Below are 23073 nucleotides of genomic sequence, written 5' to 3' on the forward strand. Positions count from 1 at the left end.
ATCCACAGTCTGTGACACAGGAGGATGAAACTCCTTTGTACAGAGGAATGTGCACCACAGGGCAGTAAGCACATCAGAAAATGCCTCATATTTCTGATGACTCCATGGACAGTCACTACAAGAGGGTGTCATGGGTAAACGTGGTTGTAGCTGCACCCACTCTGTCCTCACCCTTCTACACAGGGTTTAAATCCTTTCTGGAAACTGGGTTTGCTGCTGGTTGTAGCTGAACTGGGGAAAACAGGGCAAAACATCTTTTTCAGGGCTAGGATGTGTAAATACAGACAGATCTCTTCCATTAAGGAGTTTACAGGGCTTTCTGGAAAAGGCTGTGTCATGTTCTTTGTCATCAAAAGCCATTCCTAAATACAATAATGTATTTTAAATTGTATTCATCAGTCTTGGAATGGCTCTGTCCTAAATCTTTTCTGGTTTGAGGCTGTATTTCCATGAAGAGTTGTACACAGATGGATCCACAGGCTGCATCCCCCACGGTATTATTTCCTCAAAAAGAAAAAAGACGCAATTCTTGCAGAAATATATGTTTTTCAGAAATATTTATTAAACTGTTAAAATGATTTACTGCCCAACCAAGAAAAAAAAAAATAAACCAACCCAAAAAATGTCAGTGATCCTGCACTTGGCAGGCAGGATTGTTACACCCCTTACCTGCCAGCATCCTGGCCCCTTTTCTAAAAGCAGATTTTCCTTGAATATTGACAAACAATACACGACAGATCTTCAGATCTTTACAAACACTTCCCTGTGCCATCCTTCCTGATGGCACCCGGGGTGTGAATGCAGCATTGCAGACAGGAGAAGGAGTGTTTAATGCCAGCAGGTCAGGAGGAGCTCTGAGGGGTTGAGGTGATGGGCTGCAGGGGGGTGGGGAAGGCTGTGCACTGGTGTGGTGTTGGCTGCAGAGCTGCCCTGACAGCCCCAGCCTCTGCTGTGTGTGCACCAGGCCTGGAGATTTCCTTTGTGCTGCACTGGCTTAGGTTGGCTCTGTGCAGTTCCATTATCCCAGCTCATTGCTCTCAGCTGATTTCCAAAGGTATCTGCTTACTCAGGCCCACGTTCTGGCATTGTTTGTGCTCACTGCATCCCTCCTGAATGAGCCACACCACTGAACTGTGCTCGGGACAGACTCGATGGAGTCATCCACAGCTGAACTGCCTGGTGTGACTGTGCTGCACTTTTTGTTTTCTCACATGGAAGTGAAGCAGATCTTGGCAATTTAAGTATCATTAAATTAAGACACTCCCCCCATTTAAGAGTTTCTCACAAGAGACAGCTCAGCCCTGTCCTCACACAAAGCCTGGATACCTGCACCCTCTCCCACCTGGTCAGGTTCCTCGTGGAGTGTGTGGAGTGCACTGGCACTGGGTGTTCACAACGCTGATGCTGTGGGGTTTTAGTGTTGGAAGGACAGCCTTGGTCAGACCAGGGTCTCACCAGCTCAGCTAAAGCAGATCCAGCCCCAGCCCCTGTTGCTGCTGAGTTCAGCCCTGTAACAGGGGCTTCCCAGACATGTGCCACCACCAGAGGAGCAGCCTCACACACAGACCTCATCTGCTCTGCCCACCTAGTGTTTAGTCAAGAGAAAATGTTGGGGTCATGTCTAGGTCAGTGAAACAGTTAATGTCAGCCAGCTGAGGATGTGTTTCCTCTGAAGTTGGGCAGTCTTACCTAGACAGGAAACTGAAGTGTGACTTAATTAAAAACCTGTCTGTGGAAAAGATCTAATCCCTTTACAGCAGCTGCCTGCTACACTGTGAGAAAGTCCCTGGTAAGAAGGGAAAAAATTCCAGAGTTAGGATTCCTCCCTGTAAGCAATTTGTTTTCCATTAATACTGCAGAACACAAGGCACACTCACCTCATACATGGGCTCTTCATGCTTTAGGCACTGTTAGCACAAGGGAAATGTACACTCACTGTCCCTCTCAGGGCTGCTCCAGTTACCTGTGTCAGGTGCATTTCCAAGGGGTGACTCTGCAAGATGCCGATGCCAGCGGCACTGACAGGACACAGCAGAGCTGTGAGCTGCCACCAAGGGCCTCCAGCTGTCCTAGCCCTCTTGAAAAAATTCTTACAGAAATAAAAAGCAAACAACCAATAGTGTTAAGAAACAGGGTAAAAGAGTCCTTTCCCTGTACTAGATATACACTGCAAACAAACTTCTAATAATGGCACAGGTCCTTTTTTGGTTTAAAGAAGCTTGTGTTACTGTAGTTAATGCATGAACAAGATCATAGACTTGTTACTCGGCACAAAACAAGTCATCTAGAAGCTTCCATGTCCCAGGGTGTCAGCAACTGTTACTACAAAGCTTGGGTTCTTGTTTGCAGCAAACAGTCACCAAGTGAACAGTGAGGGATCCCTTTTGGAGAGTCTGAAACAACCCCCGAGGTGTGCAAGGCAAGTAAAAGTGACGAGCTGCCGTGACTCTTTACAGAAGCTTCTTGTTACAGACTGTCCAGATCTACTGCAGCAAACCAAACAGCTCAGGCTTTAGTCACAGGTGTTGCAGGGCTTCTTGTCCTTGTTCCATGTAGGAGTCATCTCTGTTGGAATGTGACCATTCTCCAAAAGTTTCCTGGAAGTGGACATTTCTCTGTGACGCCTGCATACGTTTCTTATCACGAGAGAAGAAACTAAACCTTCCAGGAAGGGAGCAGTGAGGGAGGGAGGGAGAAGAAAGAAGAGTGTTTACCATCCTGGAAGCACTTCAAACACCCACCCCAATACACAGCACAACAAAACACTGAGCAAGAAACTCTGTTTGCATCTGCAGAGAATCAAGGCAGAGCGTTGGTGGGAGTGCATGTCAGAATGTTGTTAGGGATGGAGTCATTGCAATCTCAAGCAGTTTGGCTACAGAAGCTTCAGGTAAGCTCTAAATGCTGTTGAGTTTACAAGGTGCAGGTATCATTTAGATGTTTGTTTCCCCCTTTCCCAGCCCTCAAGTAACAAAGCCACACGATCCAGGTTAGTTTCTTGGCATAAGTAAAGTGGTATCTTCAGTATTAAATCTGTATATTTTACCACAAAGCAGAAATAGAATTTTTTTTAAGGTTGTCAGCAGGGAAATTCACAAGGTAATAAAATAAGTCTCCCATTTTTTTTCCCATTGTAGATGTTTTGACACATAGACTTGATTCCTGCAGAAATGAAGAATAAATGCACTGTGTGCACAAGAGGATGAAGGCTCTGAACAAATGCACACGAGTGTGCACGTCATTTCCTGTCACACAGCTTGGGTGCTCTAAGATAATGACGTACATGAACCAACAGCCATTTAATACAGCTAAAAATACAGCTGGAAAAGTCCTTAGTATTGTTTTGTTTGTATGGGATGAAGTTATTGGATTAGGAAAATTCAATGTTCATTGTGGGTTCAGTACAAGAGGTGTTAGTGCAGTGTTTGGGCTGCTGAGAAATGCAAAAGTTGTGGTTCCAGCTACCAAAGGACTGAGTTGGCTGTGAGTCCCTCTGGTCTCAGTGCTGGGTGAGCTGCAGGAGGTGAAGATTGTTTTGGCTGCACTGAGCCAAGTGTCACACAGCTGTGATCCAGGGCAGGAACTGCTAGATGTTTCACAGGAAGGGACCATGCCAATGGAAGCTCAGCTTTGTTGGGTGGTGGGACATTGGTCAGGCATAAACCTGACCCTGAGTTCACACTCACCTTCCTCAGTGTCCTCCCTCCATCCCCCCCAGCACCACCACCCCAACCCTCCCAGCTGCCTTGTGCAGAGCAGGGAGTTCAACCTTCCCTGTCTCTTGATACACAGGGGGCTGCATGATAATCACTGAGAATATTAACAATAATTACTTGTTGATTAGAAAGGCAAATAAACCACTACACAAGCTAAATGCACATAAATAACAGTGCCAGCAGGACCTGAACTTTTGCATTTCCTGGCTTCAAATATGCAGCCTTAATAGTGAAATAAGTATTTTGCACTTAATTAGCCTCATACTTTTCTACCACCTTCATCACAGGAGCTCATGAGCTCACACACATATACTGTGTATTTTCAGGGCCAGAGCCAGCTCCAGCTGATAAAAGAAGTGTTTAGTGACCAAGCCTTTCTACAGAGCACATTTGGTGCTGCCTGCTCAGGGTTACTGTCTGGAAGCCCACACAAAGGACTGCTGTGTTTATGCAGTCAGTTTCAAATGTCAAAGCTCAGTAATTTTTTTGCTTTATCAGAAAATGAAGCAGGAGAAAAATAAGTTTGTAAATCTTTAAAAGGTTCAGCTTTTTAAATTCCTCCTGAAACAATGAAAATTGTTATTATGGCTAGACAATTCTCATGGAGGATGTTTGGAAAAAGCCTGTCTGTGTGGAGAGGAAACTGTCGTTGGTGTAAATATCAAGATCACTAAAGCAGCAGTTCAAAGAGACTTTGCATTAATAATTATCAGTATGTCTTCCAGGGAGAGCCAGGAATTGGATGACAGAATTGATTATGAAGAGTTTACACTCTATTCCAAAATACATAATTAGAGACAAAATATACAGGGCATAGATAGAAAGACATGAAAGCAGCAGCCTGTAATTAACAGTGGAAATTAATGTGGAAATCAGCCACTCCATTCTGTAACTCTTAACTAATGATTGTAACAAATTGTTAGAGACCAGTTTCTCAAAAAGCACTGGTGAGAACTGTGAATAGCCTTGCTTAGGAAGCAGAATTAACAGATGCTGGTTAAAACTGCATATTGCCCCGATTTTCCAAGGAATACTGATGGGTTTAGCATGGCAACATTAAGGTGCTAACATGTCAGTTTGAGGATGAGCATGGAGGACTGGGATGAGTACTGACACTGGCTGGTCATTCTGGTTGGCACTTTGATCCTCTGGGATCCCACTGGCAGCCAGGAGAATGCAACCAGCAGTGCTTGTTAACATGGGGTCATGCAAGAGGAAAGCACAGTACCAAACATTTAAAAAAAAATTCCTACAAGGGACACAAGTCTTCTTATTGGCTGCAATGTGGGATCATCTGGAATCAATCCAGCTGCTACCATGGGCATTATGGCTGTAAAGATCCTGGTCAGGAAAGTACAGACACAGAAGAGATAAGACTGGAGCAAGGGAAAGAAAAAGCATTCCATTAAAAAGAGAAGAGGCAAACATGATACACGGGGTTACTTTGAATTACAACACAGGACACGTTACAGGGAGAGGGGGATCTGCATCACCCAAGACAGCTCTCCTCAGTGAAAAACTCTTGTTTAGGAAAAAAAGTTCTTGTAGCAGTTTCAATTGCTTTTGGATTTCTAAAAGATACCACTTTCCTGTTTTGAGGCAGCCTGCAACCTGGGTTGGATTTCATCAAGGTATGACCACCTCTAGCAATGCAGAGCAGAGTGCACTTTTTTGTTCCAAGAGACAAACAGGCACAGACAGAATGAAATGAAGGATGAAGGTGTATGTTAAATACAAAACAGGACTCTGCTGTGACTACTGGATATTGGCACAGGGTTAGAGAGGACCAGCATTACTACATTACAGTTAAAGATTTCACAAGGGTTACAGTTGATATTTTCAAGTTAAAATCCAGTGAACTTTTGAAATAACTTCCTAAGAAACCCCCGTGGTTAAAGGGGCTGTGTGTCTGTTCCAAAAGAACCTGTGTTACTTCTCATGCAGAAAGATGCCAACTGCAGGCAGCTGAATGCTTTTGGGAAACTTGCAGCTGCTCTGGCAGGAGCACTTGGGAGCTGGCTCACAGCAAGAGGGGCTCTTTGTGAGGGTTCAGCACTTGCACTGAGCATTAGACAATCCATGCAGCACAGAGCTGAGAGCCCAGTGCTCTGTGGCCAGCCAGCCCCACACACAGCTGCCAGCACCATCCATCCATACCTGCAACACCCTCTGTTTGTCTAAGGGTTCTCTCTCCTCAGAGGTTCTCACTTGTGCCAAATATTTTTTTGAACTGTGGACTAATGTCAATTAAAGATTAAGTTGAAATCATGAGACATTTCACTTGTGACCAAATGCAGCTCTCCCCAACTCACTAACTGCTGTTCTGAGATTAAAATTGCAAACAAAGGGGCAAACACTGTTGGATCATTAGTAGCAGCCAGGATTTCTATTTTTATGCAGCATGGCACATCCTGAGCTGCAGAACTGACAGACACACCAGCTTTTGTAGATTGCAAGAATAGGAAGAAAACTCCTGCCTGTTTGAGGCATGACATCAGTGACAAACAAGCACGTAGCTTTAAGGAGAAAACAAAAGGGTGTTTTCTGCTCCAAACAGAGGGAGCATTTTTAATCCTTGGATTTTTCCTCCTCAGTAAAGCCTCCTGGTTACATTATTTCATTAAAACTCTGTCATGTGATGTGGAAGAGACAAATATTCAAGTCAGTCAGTCTGAGATCAGAACTCAGAGTTTGCCCCAAATGTGCCAACCCAGAGAAAATGCTGATTTCTGTAGCTTCTGTTTTCCTTCCCTTATGGACTTGCAGCACTGAATCACCTGAGCACATCTTGGATGGCACAGGCTACACATCCATATGGCTCATCCCCTCTGTGTGCTGAGGGGAAAAGGGCACATTGCACAGGCAAGCACAAAACTTCCCTTGAGAGGGCTCCTATTTTTGTACTTCAGCTTTTTGTTTAATCAGGAGGAAAACTCTGAAAAAGAGGGAAAAGCAACTCCACTTTGCTCTGTAAAGACAGTCTGCATGCAGAGAGCAGCACTGTTCTCATCACATCACTGGGTACAGAGTTCATGTGCCAGAGTTCCCCAGGCAGCCAGAGGGACCCTGGAGAGGGAGAAGGGAGCTCTGGAAACACCTTGCAGCAGGCAGGACCTGCAGCTGGGGCAGGAGGGTGTTGGGACAGGACAGAAGCTACACTTGGCTCCTTTGGTTTGCCCAGTGACATTTCCTGACTTTTTAAAGCCCAAATACAGTGTTGACAACACACAGAGAGGGGAGGAGGGAAGGAAAATAAAACCCCCCCAGAGAAATCCTATCCAGACAGGCTGCAAGAATGAGACAAACCTGAAAACTGCTACCTTTTTTCAGATTACTCAGGTAGACAGTTTTATATTCCCTTATTTAATGTGATGGCTGAGTGGAGAGAGAGCAGAGTGAAACCTGGGGACAGAGCATGACATCTAAAAGAAGAAATTTCAGCTTAGGCAGAGTCAGAACTAATAACTCACCAACATGTGCTCTGCCTTACAACCTCTATTTACATTTTTATGCTGCCTTTGCTTCATCAGATCAAACATGAAAGCTGCACAACACAAACTGTGTGAGCTGAAACCAGCCATTCCCTACAACAGAATAAGCTTAAAAAAGCTCTAAAAGAAATGAGCAACTTTACAGTGAAGACCTTGTGTGACACAGTATTATCATCATCATCATCACTTGCAGGATGAAAACTGATGTCCAAACTCAGAGTGTATTTTCTACTCATGTGAGAGGAAGGTTTCTCTCAGCACAGGCAGAAAGCTGCAGTCTACTGCAAATAATCAACAGTGCCCTCCTGACTTCATGGTGTTTTGGGTCAGTCCAGATCTTCCTGTGGAATTCACTCTCACAGGGCTGCTGCTGTTATTAAACAAGGACTGAAGGTTGTGGACATGGGGACAGGATGGAAGAACTCTTTAAATGGAAACAGCTGTTCCAAAATCACTTATGCAGTTAGAACAGTGAAGCTTTCAGTATCACAAAAATCCAAAGAGTTGCTATGAGATTAGAAGACTTAATTTGGAATACATAAATGGACAGCAGGGAGTTTCAACAGAGAAAAGAATTGGCCAACACAGTGATTTTATAATTAAGTGATACTCTAGTAACAGCACTTCTCTGGCAGTAAGCTTTGGTTCCAACAGCAGCATTAATATTTCAGAAAAAGGTGGGTTCTTTTAGCCAAGCAAGTGCCCATCCTCTCAGCAGCACATTTGCTCAGCAAACAGAATATTTTTGTGCTGCCCACATAAACTCAGGGTCTAAAGGCTTCAGTCAACAAGGAAATGGCCACAGTGAGGTCATGGGAAAATGACAATCCAAGACTGAAAGTTGTCCCAGATCTAGGCAAAAGTTTTGGCCAAAACCAATGTTGTTTCACATCTGCCAAGTGCTCATTCAGTGGCTCTCTCATATACAGTAGGAATGTGGTTTTCTGAATTTTTAAAGTCTTTAAAATTGTCCTGTGCATAAGAAACATTTGGTATTTCCAGACTATATCCAGTATGTTTAGTAAATGTGCTACTTACAGTCGTTTGATTCCAGATTCAGGCTGAGTTGAGGGTTTTGGCTGAATTATGGGTGTGGGCTGTGGGGATCTCGTTTCTTCTTCCATTTCCTCACTTGAAAGAAAGAAAAGATAATTAATGTTCTCCTCCCAAGCCATGGAAACACTTTGAGATCTACAATTCAATCTCAGGTAGCACTGTTGATGATGGAATGCAAAAAGATTTTTTTCAAAACCCATTGAAATCAACTGAAGATTTTTTATCAGCACCAAGAACTGGGTCTCCATTCAATATTTTCTTCCAACAGGAGAAGAGATGTAACCCACCTTTTGTAATATAAAAGCTCCTCCTGAAGCAAAAACACTCTGGATTTCAGTTCATTCCTCTCGTGCAGGACATCCCGGAGCTCCTGCAGGGTGAATCTTGGGCGATTGGGATCTTTCAAGTCCATTGCCATCTTTTCTGACTCAGACAGACAATCATCATTGTTTGGTTCTGCCTAGGGAGTGAAATGTTGGCTTGAAATTCACTGTCCAGCTTTTGCTAAGTCAGTTTTAGGAATTCATGCTTTTAACAAATGGAATAAATCAAACATCGTTTTTTTTATAAAAACACTGGAAGGTCATGCAGTTCCTTCCAGCTCCTCTCACAAAGAGGTGTCTTCTTATAATATAAACATACAAAGTGGAGATTAAAGTTTCTATTCCCCCTTATCCTTTCATAAAAAAACAGGAGGGGTGTTTGCACCAGATCTGGCTACAAAGTGGCAGAAAATTGCAGATGAGGTGTTTATAGATGTGAACCCTTTTCCTCTAAGAGTTCACTGGAAGCTTGGAAGAATTTTATCTCCCACCACCCAGTTTCTGTGGCTCCCAACAAGCCACAGTTTGCTCTCTAGGTATGAGTCTTGATTCTTCCTGTCACCTCTAGCACTTGCTCAGAACTGTGTGGCACAAACTGCTTGTGAAATCATGGTCTGTGCAAGCACAGCACACAGGACACCTCTGCTCAGGTCCTGTGCTGTTGTTCCACTCAGTGACTGCACTGAAATGAAGAATCACAAGGTTCTGGGAAGGGTAATTGGAATTGAGAGTCTGAAAAGCAGCTCCAAGCCTTAAGAGATCTGCAGGATTTATTACAATACAAATAAATGCAGGACACTCTGTTCCAGGAAAATCCATTTGAAATGTAGCAAAGTCCATTTGAAATGTGATGCTTTTTTGCAAGGACTGATAGAGGCCAGCACATGAAATCAGAGCTGCCAGGTCAGCCACTCACCCTCCTGGGAGGATGCAGAGATCAGTCTCAGAGCTCCTGTGTGGCAGTGACAGCTTGCTGGGATACAAGCTGGACATTTGAGGAGTTGAGTAGTGAAATTCCTACACAATCCATTTTTTGTAATTCTGACCCTACTCTCCTCTAAGCTCCTGTGTTTGTGAAACAGTTTTGCAATACACTGATCTGTGGTTTCAGGCTGAACTTGGCCAAGGCTGGTGCAAGGTGAATTTCAGGTGACTTTCAGTGCCTGTCCTGCAGGGATGAGGCAGCAGAGTGATGCTCACTTGGGCACTGTTTGATCACCCTTCTCATCCAAACACATTCCTTTGCACAGGCTACATGGAATAAAGATTGATGCAATCTAACAAGAGTTTCAAAGGAAATTCCTCAAGCACTTTTCCTCCTCTTCACCCTCTAGGTACAGAGTTCTGAGTTGTGTCTTTTCTTTTGGTGTATTTGTCCCACACCTCTGCCCAAAGAAGCTATTTCTGCTAGGTTTGGCTCAAATCAGCAAAGACTGAGCAGCCTGTGCTGGATGCAAAGATCCTTGACTGAGGCAAACAAACAATGTCCATTCTGGAGCATGCAGCTATTCCAGCTTTCTGCTTGCCACTGCAATTCCTGTGGAAGCAGAGTCCTGGCAGAGGGAGCAGGGACAGCTCTCATTAAGAGAGGAGCCATTGCCATGGAACTGATGAGTTAGAGAGAGGTGAAGAATGCATCCTTTCTCTGCAGACACTGAGGACACTTTCACTCCTGCTGGCTCCAGGCCTGGCTCCCCAGCCCCTTTTACAAAGCTGGGTGTCCTGGCTGAATTAACAGCAATGAAATAATCCTTTCCATTATTAATACAGTGCTTGCCCAACTCAGCAGTGACGTGTTAACACAACTGGCTGTCACATTCCCAGGGGAGCAGTGTACCCCATCAGCACTTGTCTCTGCTTTTTGCTGTGTATTCCTGCCTGTTACCAGTGAAATGGGTGTTTCACTGGATTATTTCACTCTCTGTGCAGTCTGTCAGGCATTTACACTGTGGAGCCCTTACCAATGCCTCCATCTGAACAGCTCTGTGTGACAGAGCTCCTTCTTAAATATGACACCCCTTATTGCATTTGCTACTGTGCTAAGAGCATAATTAGGAGAGGGAAATGCAGTGCATTTGCTTCAGGAATAAAAAACTAATGTCATAGGCACAAAGGAAAATACTAGGAACCATAAAGAGGACTAAGGGATCCATAGGTCAGTGCATCTTTTTCTCAGGAAGCTCTCCTCAAGTTTGCATTTGTGCTGCTCTGATCTCAGCCCAGCTCCATTTGCAGACTGTCACTTTGCCTATTCTGCAAGAATCTGGCTCTGCCAGCAGGAACATTTGCTTTTCATGAACATCTGTGCTCACAACACTTCACTGCACAAATTCTAATAGGAAGCAAAAACAGAAATAAGGCCAAAGTTGGTTCCTCTAAAAAGTGCCTTGAAATATTTATATTGATTTGGTAGCACTTAACCAGCTTAGTCCTGACTGATCCAAAGTGCCATAAGCACTGCAGGGACCAGGTGTGCAGAGCTCTGCCCTGACTCTGGGACACTTCTGGCACAGTTTCTGTTCCATTGTGGTTCATCTGCCACCATCACCCCCCTGCACCCCTGTGACCCATCTGGCCTTGAATATTTGCAGATCTGGCAAAACTGAAGTTACTGTTGGTTGTTTGTCTCTGGAAAACCCAGACTCTCCAAGGAATTGGTTTTGCTTTCCTTTGGAGGAAGGGTAGGGTGTACAAACAAAAAGAAGCAAACACGCTGCCACAACCCTGCCAAAAGGAAAAAAGGTACTTGGTCTGGAGTCCAAACCTTTTTAAAAAACTGTTTAAAAACTGATTCAAAGTGCCTCTTACCTTTACTTCCTCCCCATTCTGGCTGGCCTGGCTGTCCTCACCCTGCAGCTTTTCTCTGAGCTTGCCCAGCTCTGCTCTGAGGTTGCCCATCTCCTGCTCCTTGGTTTGCAGATACGCTTCCAGCTCCACCTTCTGCTCGATCAGCGCCTTCCCCTGCGCCTCCACCACCGTGATCCGGTGCCTCAGGTCGTGGTTAATCTTCATCAGCCTGTTCTGCTGCTGCTGGAGCTGCAGAACATCCAGCAACAGCTCACTGTCCATTCAGACACGAGCCACGATGGCACAAACATCATCTTAAAGTAGTGGGTTCCTGTTGTATTTAATCTGAAAAATTTTCCCCCTCTCCTCACCCCCAGATTAGTTTTTCTAATAGCTAATTATCTACTATAATTCCAGTCACCCAAATTTAATTGATTTCTAGAGTAAATTCTCCTAGCACAGGGAGTTGTTCAGATAAAAGCAAATCTATCACTTCTGCTATTAGTTCAAGGAAAGGGTGGCTTATGGGATTCTGAATCAAATCTTAACCCAGGGGAGAAGAAAGACAAGGCAGAGTGTTCAGGTTGTAAGCACTTTGCTTTGAGCTCCAAGACTCTCTCCTAAGGCAGGATGTGACCTGCTGGGTGTGTGTGGACAGCCCCAGCTCAAAAGGCTGCAGCACCAGCCAGAGGCACTTGGGCAGAGCAGAGATCACCTAGGCCTGGCCTTACTAGCACCAGGAAAGTCCCATGGCCTAAAGACATGAGGCAGTTTGAAGAATGGGAAGCAAAATACAGGTAAGGAGGTCATTCCACAGAAAGTGCCAAATCTCATGTCATGCCTGGAGTCCCAGTGGAGTCTGTGACTCATGTGAGGCTGAGCCCTGACCAGGTCACTGCTGGCAGGGGTGGCCTGGGCTGAGCAGTGCCCTTCTCATGCAGAGGTGCCCACACTCATCCCTGCTGTGGCACTGCACTGTACCCTGACCATTCTGGACACTCCACAGCTCTGCTGGACACTTCAGTTGCAGGACTATTAATGCAGCACTGTTGACACTTTCTGTATTAACTTCAAACTCAAAACCAGGCTATGGAAGGGTAGGTGAGAAGGAAGAGAAACAGGAAGACCAAGAGTCACTTACAGCCTCTACATCCTCATTTTTAAGTCCAAGTTCCCGGTCCTTTGCCCTGATTTCATCCCTCTGTTTATCTACCACTTCCTTCAGCTTCTTCATGACTTGCCGCTCTCTCTCTGACATCCCTGGTTAAAAAAAGAACACAGAACACAAACTAAGAACAGTCAGGAGCTGCTGAGCCTGAGAACAATAACAATGAGAAATATTTAAGCAGACTCTGGAAGTTGCCTGCTGGTAGAATTACAGAGATGCTTTAGAGGTTGCTTCAAGGGTAACAGAGAACACAGATGACAGAATCCACTCCATAAAGCTACTGCACAGAGACTCCTTAAAAAAGGAACTGACAGTCCTCAGAAACATTTATAACAGTGAGTGACACTGCTGCATCTTGCTGCCTTAGTAGTTTTACATCAATGTTCACACCGTGCCCAAGGGAGCTTGGTTATCTGTGTGATTATCTCTGGAATCAGCTGGCCAAGGCCCTGAGAAAATTGTAAAAAAGATGGTCTGGATCTTCAGTGAGATGTAAACAACATATCACTGTTGTGGATTGCATCTGGGTACAAGCCAGCTGAGGAACACCCAACTAGATTGATTTTTAGTTGTAATCCAATTTTGTGCTTTATGAAAAGAAGATGAAACAGGACCTTCAGAGGGTACCCCCACCCTGAATGCAGAACCAAAATTTAGTCTGAATTATGGCCACATATTTTCTCCTCATGTTTTGCCACCCTTTTCCCATCCTATTGTGTGGTAATTAATATTTAGAATAACTACTTGAGAGAAAAATACTTCACAGCATTTCACTGGTGAAAGGAGTTTGGAATATTGCCAAGAATCTAGCACTGATCTTGTCTGAAAATAAAGGAAGAGTTAGATTAACCTTAAATCTGACCAATGAATCATTAGGAAATGTCATAAACCACACAACAGGAAGCATTCTTCTATTTGCCATTACAGAGATAACTTGGGTCTGGCACTGCAGTGATGGGCTCTTGAGAGCAGACACAGACCAGAGGTTTTAACCTGGAGAGATGATGAATCTCCTGCCCTGACTTTCCCTGAGAATGGCACAGAGATGTGAAGTTTGATGGTCCTGAACTATCACATGAAATCACTTGCACATCCTTGAAGATGAAAACCCTGCAGCCAGGGCAGTGTGTGGCTCCTCTGGCCAAAGCCCAGCCCAAGCAGGAGCTCAAATCCAGGGTCTGCTGCTAACTCTGTTCATTTTGGCAAAGTACTTTGTTATGTGGGTCTTCAGCTTTTTCCATTTACAAACTGCAAGTGGTGCTAATTCACTCCCCACGCTGGGGTGGCTGGAAAGCTGCTTCCTTTTTAATATATTAAAGCAGCTCCCACATCAGAAATCTGCTCTGTATGCACCAAATGTATCTAGCCAGGAAAGGCTCTACTTTCTAACATCAGCTCAGACTTTCTGGTTTTGTTCTTCCCTCATCAGAGAAATCCAGAGTTGTTCCCACAAGAGAATTTAGCTGCATGTCTTTAGGAACTCCAGCTCACAGGTCAGCTACAGAATGAGCTGATGGATAATAGAGCAGAGCAGGACAAACCTCAGAGAAGAAAAGGGAGTAACTGGTGGATGTTCACTCCTGCAGCAGCTGTGACTCCCATGCAGGGAGTGGACCAGAGCAAACAGGGGAAGAGCAGCTGCAACCCTCAGTGCTAAAGGACCAGAGCTGTGGGACTGCAGAGAGCAGGGAACTGCTCTGCTGGGAAAAGGACTGCTGGTCATGGCTGGCCAGGAATTTGGTTCACAGGACATGTTCCTGTCAACCCCAGAAAAGAACTGTCAGTGACACAGTGTTCTAGTGTTACATTCTCATCCCTTTTTATTCTGTGGTACATTTGCCTGCTCTATTTCTGGACCCTGGTTTTTATCAGCTCTGTGCTGCTCTGGGTTCTAGTTCTTCACAGGACAATTTTAATTCTTTGATGTGGTACCAGCTCATACCCACCAGGGAGAACAAGTGTCACAAACACAAACTGCTGCTTAACTATTTTAAAAGTTCCAATTTCCCCATCACAACACAGGTCTGGTACTTCTCTGCACCCACAAACCTCACTGCAGGTTCCTGGATCCACTCACTGCAGCCAATCTCAGAGCTGGGGCCTGAAACATCAGCTCCATTTAAAACCAAAAGAATCCAAAACTTTGCCTTGAAGTAGAGAGACTGCAGTGAAACTTTAGGAGGAGGTAGCACTAGTGAATGCAGCTGTATCCATTAGTACTTGTGAGATGCTTTAAGATCTCTAGATAGCAGGTGCTATTTAAAGAAAAAGTACCATTCAGTGCTGACTACTTTTCCTCCCACTGTGCTCATTTTTCTTGCTAACATTTGGTGAACCTAAAAGGCTTCAATTGTGTGCACAGATCACATTATTTCAGGAAAGGGGGGGGAAGGAAAGGTGGGGAGTTTTGTGAAACAGTCACATCTCCTTCCATTTCCTCAGGCACTGGGAAAGAGGAGAGGGAAATCACTAACTGCCCTAAATGTAAAATAATTATCTCTAAATGATTCAAACTCTAATAACTGAAAGATCTTAAATGGCACACCCAGCTGGCTTCCCCAGGCACATCCTATGAGCAGTTTCCTGTGAGTTGCTGTGATCCTGGCATTATTCCAGCAAGAGAAATTTAAACAGCTGGAGGGGAGGACACCAAAAAAAACCCAGAAAAAACATTCTTTATGTTTAGTAATCTATTCAGTTGTGTCCATACAACATTTATCACTAGGCCAAGTGCCAGCAGAACCTGCACTGCACCATTACCTAAATACTCAGAACAAGTTCAGCACCCCTTTTGAAGGGAACTGTAGGTCCTGCAGCACAGGAGGGTCACACAAGTGCTGCCTGTCCCTTCCCACAGCCAGCTGCTCCCCTGCATGGCACAGCAGCCTGCTCGTCCTGTTTGACACACTTGGGTCAGGTTTGCATGTGGCATTTTCCTGGGATATTCCAATCACTCAGCACCATCAGGCACTGCTCGGTTTGGGCTTGGGAGGAGTGGCTTTAATGGGTGTTACAGGCTCGTCTTTAACCCCTCCCTTGTGTTTTGTGTTCTGCCACAGGTCCTTTCACACAAGCCCTGCCCTGCTCAGACTGCACAGAGCACTCCTGTTTGCACTCCTGCCTCTCCCAGGAACACTTCATCACACTCAGATGAGGCTCTGAGAATTAATTGGCAGGATTGACTCTCAAGGTCTTGCACACCCAAATCAGTGGCCTCTGTGTAAAATAACCCCAGTCACTGTCTGGTGAGTAAGGAGTGAGCTGCTGATCCCTGGGGCCAGCACTGAGGGGAGATGTGATCACAGTGCTCAGCCATGCTCAGACAGGAGCACTGGAGTCTGCTCCAAATCAGTCCAGCTAACACAGATTGAAATCCTGCCTCTCTGGACTCTACATCAGACTGAAAAAGAGCAGCAGAATTGCTTTCTGACACTATCCAAACAAGTCATTTGAGACAAATCTATCCCTGCTCATTAATGACAATATGTGCTAAAAGAAAAACAGTCAGGTTTGATATAATAGATCCCAATAATTAAACGGGGTTAATATAAGTGAAAAATTGCACTTAAACTGAATATTTTGGCCAAAGAATATCACTGATCTCAGAGTCTAAGCTCTGGAATGGGCTTATGGGTTTTGTTTGTGTTGTCATACATGGGTAGACACAGTAAAAATAACAAGAAAAGCACGTCTGGCATTTGCTTGGCTGGCTGGATGTGAAGAGTATGGCTATATTTAAATGCAAGCACATGAGCTGCAGTGAGCTAGATAGCCACTGGAAGGGAAAAAAAAAGAAAAAAAAAAAAAAGAAAAGAAAGAGGAAACTGGTTCTTTATAACCATATCTTCATGGTCCATGAGTCATTGCTGCCATTCTGAATTTTGCATGGAGTTTATCAGCCTGATGTTGAGCTACTTCTTTGCCACTAATTGACTCCTAAATTGAAAGCATTGCACTGTTTTTAAAAGTATCTCGAGAGGTTTAACAATTTTTACTTTTTGAAGGTTTCATTATCCTCTTCCCCAGAGCAAGTGCAATTTCCACAGTGTTGGACAGAGTTTCATCCACCTCCAGCAAGCCTGCATTAAATCCCAGCCTCCAGAGCTTGGAAAAGAATATTCCCTCATTCCTGCTGCTCACTGCAGAGCTGTGATGGCTCAGCTCTCTGCTCTGCTTTCAGACTGCTCAGTCACCCTGCATGCTCCACTCAGGACATCAGGAAATGGATTTGGGATCTCACAACCTCAAATTCTGTGCTGGGAATGGTGGAGCAAAGGGCCATCTATTCCTCTGCTCCTGGGAAAGAGCTGTTGGCTGAGCTGTGGGTCAGAGCTGAGGCTGCAAATGTTCCAGTTGCTGCAGTGAGATCTATCTGTACTTGCAGGTATGTCTTAAATTTCATTCTGCCTCAAGAATGCCCACAAATGGGTTGTTTCAGCTCCTTAGGATGCACCCCCTCTCTGGACTATAAATCCTCTGACTTATTCTAAATTGGCTAGAAGTCTTCAAAAAAAGGCAGGTAAATCAAGTAAAACCAGGATCTCCTCTTCCAGGAGAATATCATGATATTCTCCTAGCATATCTCCATATGGGGGAATGATACAATTTTCACAAAGAAACCTCAATGTGCTATTTATCAAACAGTTATCCTGAACAGATCAACAGCTGCCCTTGGTTTTGTGTACAATGTGTGAAATAAACACTTGAATGGATTATTCTGTTTGCATTTAAAAACATAAGAAGGGCTTAAGAATATTTTTTGCAAAATGAGAACCCAAACAAATGATAGACCAAAAGGTGTATCTAGACTTTACTTCCAGAGAGACTTCTTAGCCAAACAAAAATTTGGTTTTCTTTCCCTCATCCCTCCACCTCTTATCATATCTTCAGTGTCATCATGTATTCAAACATTTTCTATTTAGGTGAAAAAATATACATAAACAAACAAGTCTTCGAAACCCAGATCTGAATTGATCTACAGGAAAAAACCACACCAGAATATCCAGTCAAAGTATTTTGATAAAGTATTGCTTTTTTTAAGAAAGCAAGGACTGAATTTGAAGTAGCAAACTTGCCTTCATGCTTCTGAAATTCCTCTTCTGTGAAATTAATGTCTTTGTGAGACAAGTTTGTCATCAGTTGTTTATTCTCCTCCTGCAGCTGTGCAATTTGGGTAAGGAGATCCTGTGCTTCCCCTCTCCAGACATCCTCCACCAGTTCTAATTCCTATAGGGTAGATCAGGACAACACATTTATATTTTAAAACATGTTAAGAGTCTTTGACTGGACGACTTACAGATCAAACTGGTAATGATCCTACTGATTCTTATGGAAAATAATTAAATGAAGAGTACTTTGAGTTTCTTAGAAGACATCTGCTTTTCTAATGCCACCACCAGAAACCAGCCACCACAGTCCCCTTTGCTATTGCTGAATGTAAATACCTGAGGGGATCATTCCTGATGCAAAGCAAGTTATCTAAAGGATGGCTCCTTATGCTTTGCTTTGATGGGAGGACCAGATTAAGGAGGCTGCAGTGTTAGACAAATAATGGAACAGGAGCACAATTCTCTCCTGCACCCCAGGAAGCTGCAGAGCTGTTAGAAATGTCCCCAAAGCATCCCACAGAGAGGGCCAGGCAGTCAGGGCTGGACATGCTCATCCTGACACAACAGCCTGGTCTAAATTCCTGTTATGAAACACAAGTGTAAACTGAGGAGTGTGTGATCCAGTGCAGCAAGGGCAGAGCTCCTGGTGCACATGGTGAACAAGCCCAAAGCCCAAAGGCTGCTGCTTCCTATGTAAATTGTTCTCTGGAATGTCCCGAGTGTGGCTGTGCTAGGGCAGCCTGGCCAGTCCAAACAGCTCCCATTTGTCGGGACAGCGTCAGGAGCAGCTGTCACCAATCCTCATGAAGGTCAAGTCAGGACAAAAAGTAAAAAGTCCTCAAGGAAAACAGTTGTATTTAGAGTCTTGCTTGTTCCAAAAGCTTCTCTGTATATCTCACTTCTCCAGTGAGGGGCATTCCCTGCTCCATTTTCACTTAAGTTCTTCAAACAAAAAGCTGCATGCAAATCCCCGGAGCCAGGCTGAGTCACTGCTGACTTTCACATCCATCCACATGCCCCTTTCCTTACCTAACAACAAAACACATTCAGACAACAACCCAGCCAAGCACAGCTCGGGGCTAAAATAAGCTCTGCTCAGATTAAAGGATAGCTCTCTGCTTTGAATGCCTGCTCTGATAATGGGAAGTCATCTTCCTGGTGACTTTTGGGTCCAAATGCCATTTTATTCCAGCATTTATTACTGTATTGCTGCTCAAAGTGTTGCAGAAAACATTATGTGGCAAAGAATAATAAATAGCAAAGGTGTGGTAAGCTACACACACTTAACTATTGAAAAGGAAAGAAAATGTCATTAATCACGTATTTTACTTGAAACTCTTTATCTTGACAGGAAAATAAATCTGTATTGAAATTGATATTTCCAAAAACCCAGACTATTTACAGTGATGCTGCCTGTTACAACTCTGTAGCTAAAATAACGCAGTGACCTATTTTAGCAACAAACCAGCACATTCATCACTTAGGAGCATATTGATAAAACCAAAACAGAATGCACACAAACCCCTAAACAACCTAAACTTATATCATTTATATGTGGCTGCTCTGTAAACACACAACTATCCTAAGGTTTGCCTAGGCAAACTTTGTCATTTATTGCTATTGAAGAGGCCAGGGAATTGGAGCAGGAATTAACTTCTGAATCCTCATTAATGGAAGAAGCAGATGGGGAGGCACATCCACGGGCCAGGCAGTGCCTGCCAGCTCAGGAAGCCCCAGACAGTGAATGCTGAGCCAGGTCTATATGTAAAACAGATTCACACAAAGTTTAAGTGCTGAAATCTCACAAATTGATGCTTGCAAGGACCACTAAAAGCTTTTCTGGGTGTTTTTTGGAGGCTTTGAGGTCAAAAACTATTTCTCAGTATCTGATTTTTTCTGCTTATCAGCACCTGTCCTGTGAAAGAGTCTTCAAACCCTCACACTGGAACAGAGAAGATGTGAGACCACTGTTCGATAGGGACCTGGTACACTGGGAACCAGCTTGATTTAAAAAAAAAAAAAAAAAAAAAAAAAAAAGAAGAAGAAAAAAGGTATGCATCATTCAGTTTATTTTTCTGTTAAAATCTGCTTAGACTTAAGCAAATTGTTTAAACACTCCATGAGCCACTTCATGGCCCTCAGAGAAGCTGACAGAGCAGAGGTGGTTGTGGCAGGGAGATCAGCTGACACGTTTAGGAAACTTTTTAACACTTATAAGAACTTCAGAAACACCTACACAGAACAACTTGTACAATGATACTGGGTCAGTTCAGTTTCCACTTCACCAGCAGCCTTTGGTAAATATCCAGCATCTCTGTATCTATTCTTTAGACCTATTTTCATACTCCTGAGACTTATCAAGGCTTTGTACATTAAAAGTCTTTTACCTTCCTTTTCAGAGACATCGCCCTGAGACTTTCTCTGCAAAATGTTGCAGGGTTTATCCTGGATTTTCCGTATGCTAGGTCTCTCCTCCAGAATTCCCTGTGTCTTGTTTATTCTGATTCTGTGTGTGCAATCAGGAATGGCATGAGGCAGCAGTTATGATTTAGCATAGTCATTTACCAGTTATATCAGTTATCTGGATGGTTTAAAAAGTGGATCTGCCACTTTTGCTGCAGTAACTGGAGAGTGTCCTGCCATAAGAGGGTGTGGGAAATGCTCTCTACCTTGGGCTTTATTGGGAGTGGGGCCAGGGAACGCTGTGACCACCCCAGAACAAGCCAAGGCACATCTTGCCATAGGGATGGAGCAGCAATCTGGCAGAGTGCTCTTCCCTACTCTTCAGCTCTAACTCTGCTCTGAAATCACTTGGTTCTCCATCTCTCTCCTAGGACTTGCCTAACCCGAAGTCTGCGCCAGGAAAACGAGACTGCTAAATCATTCGCAGCTCCGGAGAGGAAAGTGTATTCTTGTCAGTGACCTTTCCTGGCCTAGCAGGAAGCAGAGCTACCCTCTCGTCAGGAGAGGGGATGGAGCAGGAGTCCAGATCGGGGAGACACGGGGAAAGGAAATGCAGCGACTGGGGAAGGGGTGGAGAAAGGGAAGGAGGGAGGAAACTTCCAGGAGGGAAGGAAACAAAAAACAACAACACGCCCAAAGCCTCAGCGGCGCTGAGGCAGCATCCGCGCAGCTCCGTGAGCCCCGCCGGGCTGCACCGCACGCGTGCCCCGCCCGCCCCCGCCGATCCCGGCCCGCACCCCGCCGATCCCGGCCCGCACCCCGGCGTCGCTCTTTGTTTTCCCGGCGGCGGCGGGGCCGGAGCGCGGCTCCCCCCGAGCGGCTGCGGCAGCGGGGACAGCCCTGCCCCGCCGCGTCCCCCGCTCCCCGCCCGCACCTTCTGGTGCTTCCGCTCCTTCTCGATGCGGTCCATCCTCTCCAGGCGCAGGCGGTCGAGCTCCAGGCGCAGCTCCTCCATCTCGGGGTTGATGTGGTTGCGGCTCACCAGCACCTCCAGGATCTCCAGCACCCGCACCACCTTGGGCATGAGGCGGGCGATGGCCTCGCAGCCGTGCTGATCGATCACCCGCTCAAACTCCTGCCCCACGGCCGAGGCGATGTCGTACACGTCCATGACCGTCAGCTCCGCCGCGTTCTTCTCCAGGGCGGGCGGCACCCCGCCGCCGCCGCCGCCGCCGTCCATGGCTCGCCCGGCCCCGCGGTGCCCGCATAGGCGGCGGCGGGGCGCGCTCCGGGCGGGGCGGTTCCCGTGCAGCCCGGGCCGCGGCCCCCGCCAACTCCCGCCAACTCCGCGCGGCTCTGCCGGGGGTGTTTAAACTTGGCCGGGCGCTGCTGGCGGAGCGGCGGCGGGAGGCGGGCGCGGCGTCCCCGCCACCACCGCCCCGCCGCCCGCGGCCAATGCCCGGCGCAGGGCGGCTCTGCCGGGGGCGGCCCCGCGCATGCCCGCGGCCCCGCTCCGCCCGGTTCCCGGGGCCGAATCCGCCGCGCTTCGCTTGCGGTGCGACAGGAGCATCGCCAGGCGCTGCTGCTCTCCGCTCGGTGCCGAGCATCAGCGGGACGGCTCTCGGTACCGACCTGTCCGGCGGGGAGCCGCGAGTTTGAGGGGCAGAGCTCGGACCCGCCCGTGTTCGGGGTTGGGGTTCCGCGCAGGGGATGCCCAGGGCTGACACGTCCGGACCGGGGCAGTTCCCCGAAAAGGACAGACGGATGGCTGCAGGCACAGCAAGGGTTTGAACAAGCCCAGCACGCAGCAGCTGCACACCAGCAATAGGGATTTCAGGCTCTTCTCTACAAGGGCACAATAAGAGTCTTTACTGAGCACGTATTCAGAGGATCAGTGGACATTTTACACATACAATAAGTTTTTTGGCATGGATCCACTTGCAGAGGAATTGAAATGAAACCACAATATATTTTTCTGGTCAGGTTTTTCAGTATTTTTGCTTTCAGATGTGACTGGGAAAGTTTGGATGTTCTTATTTCCATAGAGTTTAGGAAGAGATGCTCCAGATGAGTCTCTGTAGATAAGTCAAATATGCCTGGAAATAATTTTAGGTCCCAGTCCTGCCATTTGCTGTATGCAGAGGAGGAAGAATGCAATTTATTTTGGACAGGATATGATGAATAACATCAAACACTGGAACTAGTAAGGAGAAATAGCAGTGGGGCTGCAAAATCCTGGAATGACTTGACACGTGCTGAGTGTTGTAAATACAGCATTAATTACCTACTTTTGGCAGATGCAAAACGCCAGTGCAAGTGAATGAGAGGAATGAACGATGAGAAATGTAACACTCATAAATGCAACATTGTGACTGCCAGACCAGTTTTTCCTTGCAATTCTGTCACAACCTCGTTCTGCCACGAGGTACAAAATATTGATATTCCTCATGCGCTGTCAGCAGGTACCAGAGCAGCCTGGAGGGGAACATCAGTCCCCAAATACCTGAGGTTGGCAATCAATTGCCTAAGTTAGAGCAATAACCCAGTGAAAATATAGCTATGTATTATATGGAACTCATTCCCAGAGTTGAACACCACAGGATATTGCACAAACTTCCAGGGAGAGCAGGAGGATGAATAATGGTGTAGTCATCCTTTCCTGGCAAAGGTGCTTATGAACACACGAGGAGGAGAAGCAGCACGAGCAGAATATTTGGAGAGAACTCTGCACTACCTCAGGGGAGCAGTTATGCTGTGAAATCATAGTTTTGTCCAAGTTAGAGATGAGAAAAAGAGTTTTTGCCACAATAATTTGATACTATGAGTTGATCTGTTTAAGTGCAGGTGGATGAAAAATACAACAGTGTAGGGAACATGTGTGAAAAGACTAAAACTACAGCTGAGAGACGTAAAAAAACAGCACAGTTTGTGGCAGGGATGCAGTATGTTTAATGTTAGCCTGATCCAAACTCATGGAAAACAACTTTGGCAGGAAAAGTCTCTTATCCAGCCATGTACTTA

General features: G+C 45.6%; 1 protein-coding gene across 5 annotated transcripts; it reads right to left on the minus strand.

The window, feature by feature from the left end:
• Nucleotides 1–542: 542 nt before the first annotated feature.
• Nucleotides 543–21536, minus strand: RILPL1 (Rab interacting lysosomal protein like 1). Of its 5 annotated transcripts, none has more exons than XM_079322373.1 (8): nt 20987–21536; nt 17617–17767; nt 12515–12633; nt 11395–11622; nt 8551–8723; nt 8246–8338; nt 4970–5057; nt 2522–2661 (listed from the first exon to the last, which is right to left on the minus strand). In XM_079322373.1, exons 1-8 carry the CDS (start codon nt 21290–21292, stop codon nt 2656–2658), a joined length of 1164 nt encoding a protein of 387 aa, XP_079178499.1. In that variant the 5' UTR covers nt 21293–21536; the 3' UTR covers nt 2522–2655. The 5 variants fall into 5 exon arrangements, with proteins under 5 accessions (XP_079178498.1, XP_079178499.1, XP_079178500.1 ...); XM_079322374.1 differs by lacking the exon at nt 4970–5057 and adding an exon at nt 5874–5953 and having other exon boundaries at nt 2523–2661; XM_079322375.1 differs by lacking the exon at nt 2522–2661 and adding an exon at nt 5874–5953 and having other exon boundaries at nt 5040–5057.
• Between the last annotated feature and the right edge of the window lie 1537 nt (nt 21537–23073).

This window comes from Erithacus rubecula, assembly GCF_903797595.1.
Source record: "Erithacus rubecula genome assembly, chromosome: 19".
Lineage (NCBI taxonomy): Eukaryota > Metazoa > Chordata > Aves > Passeriformes > Muscicapidae > Erithacus > Erithacus rubecula.

Excerpts from the sequence above, each read along its gene's own strand:
- RILPL1 (XM_079322372.1), bottom strand. The coding sequence starts at position 21,292 with ATGGACGGCGGCGGCGGCGGCGGCGGGGTGCCGCCCGCCCTGGAGAAG. Across the intron at positions 12,634-17,616 it reads GGAATTTCAGAAGCATGAAG|GGATGTCAGAGAGAGAGCGG; the intron begins GCAAGTTTGCTA and ends TTTTTTAACCAG. Across the intron at positions 8,339-8,550 it reads GAGCTTTTATATTACAAAAG|TGAGGAAATGGAAGAAGAAA; the intron begins GTGGGTTACATC and ends CTTTCTTTCAAG.